General features: G+C 41.2%; 1 protein-coding gene across 2 annotated transcripts in view; it reads left to right on the forward strand.

The window, feature by feature from the left end:
* Positions 1–2,808: 2,808 nt before the first annotated feature.
* cops4 (COP9 constitutive photomorphogenic homolog subunit 4 (Arabidopsis)) overlaps positions 2,809–7,427 on the forward strand; it is a 114,737-nt gene continuing 110,118 nt past the window's right edge. For both annotated transcript variants that reach the window (XR_007265655.1, XM_020510079.2), the window contains exon 1: positions 2,809–2,934. Coding sequence is in view for 1 of the 2 variants with exons in the window: in XM_020510079.2 (XP_020365668.2) it covers positions 2,861–2,934 (74 nt within the window). In the remaining variant the exon portion in view is untranslated. The remainder of the gene's footprint in view (positions 2,935–7,427) is intronic.

Here is a 7,427-nt window from a genome sequence, read left to right on the forward strand (position 1 = left end):
TAGGGTAGCAAAGCTGGCCTTCTTCTCATACGAAAGGATGTTTGAGATAACACTTTCTCCTTTCTTGAGTCCTAAGTGTTCTGTTAACATGCCTGACTCCAAGCAACCTTAATATGCTAGATTAATTCAACTAGTTTTCCTAAACTATATTACCTACTCCAAATACTATCCTAAGATTTATTAAACTTCTTTTTAACTGATTTTTCCCCTTTCAAAGGGATATGCAGCAAAATCACACTCACACAGGATGTATGACAGGAAACAGCAAGGTTTTGGCCATGTTGAAAGTTATGGTGTGTGAAGGAAGGCAGGCTGAACAAGAAAGCAATGGATTAGTCAAGATTAGATTTAATATAATATGGTTGAGAGTTTCAGACATATGTAGAATGTCATAGATGGGTAAAAATGGGTAAAATTTTCTGAAAGATAGCGCCTTTATTACCAGTGCAAAATTTAATGTATACAGGCTACGTAAGTAACACAGACAAATTCTATTGTATTGAGTTATAGATGCTTTATGTTACACACTATGTGTGCTATAGAATCATTACGTTGAGAGCATTATTAATAGCTATCATAGCACTACCTAACGGGATAGGGATTCTATCTACAAATCAAGCAACTCTGACTATTACTAACGACAGTAGGGAAACTGACTATGAACAACTTCAACAGTATTGGAGCACCTGCATTATGACTCATATAAACTAATAATTGTAGAGAAATAAATTTATAAAAAACAAAGTGGACTGAACTTTATAAAAATTCAAAACACTGAAACTGAACATAAGTGGATTGGAGTGATACAGCTAAAATCATTAATCATTGTTGACTTCAAACACTGAATAGGTTCCCCAGACATCATCCAGAAAATTTTATTAGTGCTTATTCTGCAGAGGAAACTAGCTACATGTCAACCAGGGGTAGATTTACTTACTTCCATAAATAGGAACACAGCAAACAACCATTATGATACTAACAATAGCTTCATTAATATCTTTGTGATGTTGGTAACATTGGTATTTATTGCCCAGCCCTAAATTCGTCTCTTTGATCAGAATTTTCTTCATGCAAAAAGGCAGAGATTGTAAACCTACTTATGCAGGACTATCTTTTAGAATCTATTTCATAACTGCTAAGTTCTTGTCTGAAAGAGTGGAAATTCTAGGATAAATTAGAGCAACTGCACTTACTATATTCTATAGAGTCAAGGAAAAAAGGGGATATGTGGAGATAAGAGCACTGATTCTATTCTCTCCTCCTTATCCAGTGGAGATTATTGTGAAATGATTTCAGTATTTTAAACTGAATGGATTTTAAACTATTGCTAAATTCAGCGAATTCATTGCATTCATGCATTTTCTACTCTACTCCCTCCTATCCTGAAGGATAAATCATGCAAGCTCCAGCAATCATCTAGTATTTAGACGATGAATCTTCTTTGATCATAGACAATTACTGTGGTCAGGGTATCCAAAAGTGAGTGGAGAAGTATTAGAGTTAGGCTGTATTCTATCTTAATTCACATCTCTAGTTTCAGCAGGGATTGAAAGAAAATGATCAGGAATGTCAACCCGTTCTTATATTTTTCCTTTCTGATTCAAAGATACTAAGGTCATTGTTTCCAAACAATTTCGACGCTTTATGCACAGCTCTTTAACTGAGATAGAAATTGAAAGATCAGGCACAACTGAAAACCATTATTCATTGTAAATTATTGGAGAGATCATGTTCAAACTCAACTTTTCTTGATAAAATTGGAAGATAACTTCTACTGATGATAGCCCTTCAGTCCATTTGATCTCTGTAGAGGTCCTATCTCTGTTCTGATAGACATTAAACTGTGAAACAACAGCAAAAGTTAGAACACTGAAATAAAAAACAAAATGCTGCAAATACTCAAAAGGTCTGACGGCATCTGTAGAAACAGAGTTAACTGTCAAGTCAAAAAATACTTATTCATAACTGATGGCGGGTAGAATGTGATTGTTATATGGCATTGAAACGTGGGAGGGATTAATGTAGAAAAATGCTTGGGATAGGGCCAAAGATGGGAGAAATTGACTAACAAAATGCCTTGGAGCAAAAGGCAAAGGGAGTGGATGTAGTCAGGGAAAATGTTTTGTCCAGAGAAAGCATTAATGCCAGATTTAAAATTTAAACAAAGGCAATCAGAGTCTACATGCCGACTAATCAGCACTCTCCTCTCAGATAATATATATGTTTATTTTATTAATTTGGTATTCTTGTTTTATAGTGATAGCGTCCCTACCTCTAAGCCAGAAGGTAGGGTTCCAGTTCCACCTGCTGCAGAGGTGTGTAATAACATCTCCAAACAGGTTGATTAAAAACATTTAAATTGGCATTCTTACGAATTGTCCTGCTGAGTGCAAAACAAAAAACTTTTGACAAGATGTGTCTTTTCCAGCAATATTACCGTCCTAATTGTCTTTTCTTTCAGGTCATCTTTTCACTCTTACCTGTCTTATCACAAACCTTCCCTTCTGTTGTTTCTCCCCCATTTCAATAGCAAAGAATTGATATCTTACTCAAAACGTAACTGTTTCTTTCTCCATGGATGTTGCCCAGCCTGCTGAATATTCATCACTTCCTGGTTTTATTGAGCAAATAGTGCTGGGAAGACGGTCACCTTGTTATTTGGGAAGGGACAAAAATTGCAAACATGTATTTTAAAGGCAAGAGCCTATTGTATAAGTGCTCTCTGCTACTTGAGTCTGCGTCTACTTCTGGAGGACTATAGTAGACCTCCAACGGACAGGTGGCGCTGCTGCCCCGATGATGGACAGTGTGAGACGCTCTTGCTGCCAGTTGAAGCTCCTTGTTGGGGGGTAGGGGAAACATGGCGGCGGCGATGAGGCAGGAGTTGGCAGTGTTGATGAACTCCAGCGGCTCCCACAAGGATCTGGCCGGCAAGTGAGTGAAACGGGGAGACTAGGCGGATGTGTAGGGGCGGCGGGCGGACTCCCCTTCCCCCCCCACCCCCGGCAGCTGTCGGAGCTTTGCCGCCGCCTGTGGGCCGACACTCACCCGCAGCCCAGCCTGAAGAGCGGTTCCCATGGCAGAGACACTCCCCGCCGCCTGCTTCCTCCAGGCTGATGTCCAACTGCCAGCTCTGTCCCGGGGCTCCATAGGGTTGTTTGTGTCAGCCTTGATGAGTAAAATTGTCTCTCCTCTTGCTACCATCTACATGGGGTTTAAAAATCTGTTTTACGTTTGATAGAGGGAGTCACATTCATATCAGCTTTTAGTAAAACGTCCATATAAGAATAATTTCGAGATAGCAAGAACTGCCCATGCTGGAGTCAGAGATAAACACGGCCATTTCTGAGGAAAGGTCCCGACCCGAAACGTCAACTTTCCTGCTCCTCTGATCTGCTGTGTTCCTCCAGCTCCACACTGTGTTATATAAGAATCACTTATTTATTAGACATTTATTGCTAAAATGATCGACCACAGAAATTTTCACTTCCACCATTCATGGATTCCAAATTTAAGGATCTCTCCACCCTGTGCTGCAGAGACATCAAACCGTATCGATCATGATCATTCTAGATCCGTTCTGCAGTCTGTGATGCGATAACTACTGTTATGAGGGCAGTAGTTGTGTACCCAGTGAGGAATCATGGTGATAAAGTGTCATATCCTGTACCGTCAAATCTCCTGCAAACATACAGTGTTACATCAAGAATGACCAATCACGCAAGGTACCCGAGGGCTACTTGTGGCCATGGGACTTATCCTTGAAATGTTGAATTTACTGGTACAAAATACAAGTGCCGTTATTGACCACTATTTGTTGCGTGGTCACGGGCTCTGTGCACTGACGTGAGTGCGATTGCTGTGCTCTTTAATTATGAACGAAGAATGCAATTTTATGTTTTCATTCAAGGTTGTTGGTCCTAAGGAAAGGTACAAGTATAGCTGGACAAAAAAATGGGAAATACAACACCTTCTACTTGTATTTGGGATTCCTGTTACTGGTTCCTATTAATGATTATAGTATGTTATTTTCTGGAAAAGGGCTAGGAATCTCCAGAGGGGAGAAGCAAATTACTGCAGATGCTGGAATCTGTACTGAAAACAAAAACATACTGGAGATCTCAGCAGGTCAGGCAGCATCCATGGAGACAAAGCAAGCTAACATTTTGAGTCTAGATGACTCTTCATCAGGGCTCCAGAGAGAGAATATTCAACAAACAAAAAAATGATACCACTGTGACATACTGCTTTAGTGGAGAAAGAGAAGAAACTGGTAGAAAAAATTGAAACTCTTTAAAATCTTAAGAACAGTTTCTAAGGATGTCATCTTAATTTTATACAGTATATTTATCCAATATGCATTATTTATTATTGCTTTCCATTTTAGTGAAATTTAGTTAATTGCATGTTTTAACTGCTGAAACTCACAGGAATTCTCTTTGTTGAGAACAAATAAAAACTATATACAGATAATTGTATTTCAACTTAAAATGGCATTGATACACTTCCATATGGAAGTTGTTCCAAAATGGAATTGTTTAATTTTGGTATCATTACCAGAATTTCATTAAAACATAACATCAAACATCCAATTACATATTTTGACTGTCCAAATTTAGGCTTGATTTTTAAAAAAAAGTTTAAGTTTTGAGAAAATATACTATTATTAGTAATAATGAATACTATTAAGACATTTGACATAATAATTTGTGGTGGCACAGCTTTCAGTGATCTTTGCAAGGAATGAGTTCGTTTGCAGTCACACAAATTATGGATTTCATATTGTTACTACTCTGGAAAGTTGGACCTGTACAAATTTTTGCCTTACTTTGCAAACAAAATTTAATGCAGAGTGTGAATCTTTATTTAACCATTCAAGGAAAAAAAAGTTCACGTTAGAATTACAAAATTTGAGGGCTTTTTTTTGTTTGTATTCATTCGTAGAATTTCGGCTTTGCTGGCTGGGACAGTATTTATTGTCCATCACTAGTTGCTTTTGAGAAGGTGCTGGTGAGCTGCCTTCTTGAACCGCTGCAGTACTTCTGGCACACTTATATCCACTATATTGTTAAGGGTGGAGTTCTTGATTTGATCAAATCGTACTGAAAGAATGGCAATATATTCCCAAGTCCTATTCCTTGAATAGGACCAAAAACAGAAAGTTGCTGGAAAAGTTCAGCAGGTCTGGCAGTATCTGTGAAGGAAAAAAATCAGTTAATGTTTCAGGTCCTGTGGCCCTTCCTTGGGCCTGATGGTTGCTGGGAAAACGTCAATTTATATGCAGAAAATAGAGAGGGGGACGGGGTAGGGAGTAACCATTTGGATAAAGGATAGAGCCTGAAGAGAGAGAAGAGCAGTTGGATAGGCAAAGGATTAATAATGATCTGGCGAGGAGGGTGAATAGCTGTTAACGGGGACTGTTAGTAACTAACAATAGGTAATGTGTAATGGCAGGCTATGTGATAATAAGGCCTGGTGTGTGCGGTAGGGAGCTAGGACATGGGAGAGTTTAGGCCCTGAAATTATTGAACTCTATATTGAGTCTGGAGGGCTGTCGGGTCCCCAAAAAGAAAATGAGGTGGTGTTCTTCCAGCTTGCGCTGAGCTTCATTGGAATACTGCAGCAAGTCAGAGACAAAGATGTTGGCCAGGGAACAGGATGGTGAATTAAAGTGGCAGGCAACTGGAAGCTCAGGGTCTTTTTTGTGTGCAGAATGTAGGTGTTCTGTGAAGCAGTCACCCAGTCTATGCTTCGTTTCCCCAGTGTAGAGGAGACCGCATTGTGAGCAGCGAATGCAGTAGACCAGATTCTGGGAAGTGCAGGTGAAGTGTTGCTTTACCTGGAAGGTATGTTTGGGACATTGGGTATTGGGGAGGGAGGAGGTAAATGGGCAGGTTTTACACCTTCACCGGTTGCAGGGGAAGGTGCCATGGTGCTGTGGGGTGGTGTTGGGGGTGAAGGAAGAGTGGACCAGAATGCCCCGGACGGTACGGTCCCTGCGGAAGGTGGACAAGGGATATGTGTCTGCTGGTGGTATCTCGCTGGAGGTGGCGGAAATGGCAACTGATGATCTTCTGGATGTGGACACTGGTGGGATGGTAGGTAAGTAGGACAAGGGGAACTCTATCACTGTTGCGGGAGGGAAGAATGGGAGTGAGGGCAGAAGTGCAGGTTTGACATGGTCCAGGGCCCTGTTGACAATGGTGCTGGGGAATCCTCGGTTTAGGAAGAAGGTGGACGTTTTGGAGGCTCCCTTCTCGAAGTTGGCCTCATCTGAACATATGCGATGGAGACAGAGGAACTGAGAGAATGGGATGAAGGCTTTATAGGAAGCAGGGTGTGAGGATGTATACGCCAGGTAACTGTGGGAGTCAGTGGGTTTCTATGGATATTAGTGGCCAGTCTAGCTCCAGAAATGGAAACAGAGATGTTGAGGAAGGGAAGCTAGAGTCAGAAATAGATCAACACCTTATTTTTTGCTTGTGGACCCTGTAGCCCTCCAGAGTCAACATTGAGCTCAATAATTTGAGGGCCTAAACTCTCTCATGTCCTAGCTCCCTACCCCACACACCAGGCCTTGTTAGCACATAGCCTGCCATTACAACTACCTATTGTTAGTTACTAACAGTCCCCATTAACAGCTTTCACCCTCCTAGCCAGATCATTATCAACTCCTTTGTCTATCCAACTGCTGTTTGGTCTCTTCAGGCTCTATCCTTTATCCTATCGTTTACTCCCTACCCCATCCCCCTCTCTGTTTTCTGCATAGAAACCAACGTTTTCCCAACTACCATCAGTTCTGAGGAAGGATCACAGGACTCGAAATGTAAACTCTGATTTTTTTCTTCACAGATACTGCCAGACCTGCTGAGCTTTTCCAACAACTTTTTGTTTTTGTTCCTAATTTACAGCATCTGCAGTTCTTTTGGTTTTTATTTAGGCTTGAACAGGAACTTGCTGGTGCAGTTGTTCCCACACACCTGTTGCCCTTATCCTTCAAGATGATAATGCTTACGTATTTAGAAGGTGCTGTCTAAGGAGCCTTAGTGAATTTCTGCTTTGGATCTTGTGATTGTTGACACAGTGGGTACTGTGCGTTGGTGGTGAACAATGTGTTTATGAATGCAGTGCTAATCAGGTAGGCTGCTATATCCTGCATGGTGTCACTTGGAGTATTCCAATGCTCTTCTGACTTGCACTTCGTAGATGGTGACAGCAAGGTGCAGGGCTGGATGAACACAGCAGGCCAAGCAGCATCATAGGAGCAGAGAGGCTGACGTTTCGGGCCTAGACCCTTCATCAGAAACCTGTTTGTTTCCTCTCCACCTATCCTCTCCTCTATCCCTCTTCTATCCGCCTCCCACTCTCTCCCTATTTATTTCGGAACCCCCTTCCCCTCCCCCTTTTCTGATGAAGGGTCTAGGCCC

The sequence above is a fragment of the Rhincodon typus genome, chromosome 1 (genome assembly GCF_021869965.1).
Source record: "Rhincodon typus isolate 14 chromosome 1, sRhiTyp1.1, whole genome shotgun sequence".
NCBI lineage: Eukaryota > Metazoa > Chordata > Chondrichthyes > Orectolobiformes > Rhincodontidae > Rhincodon > Rhincodon typus.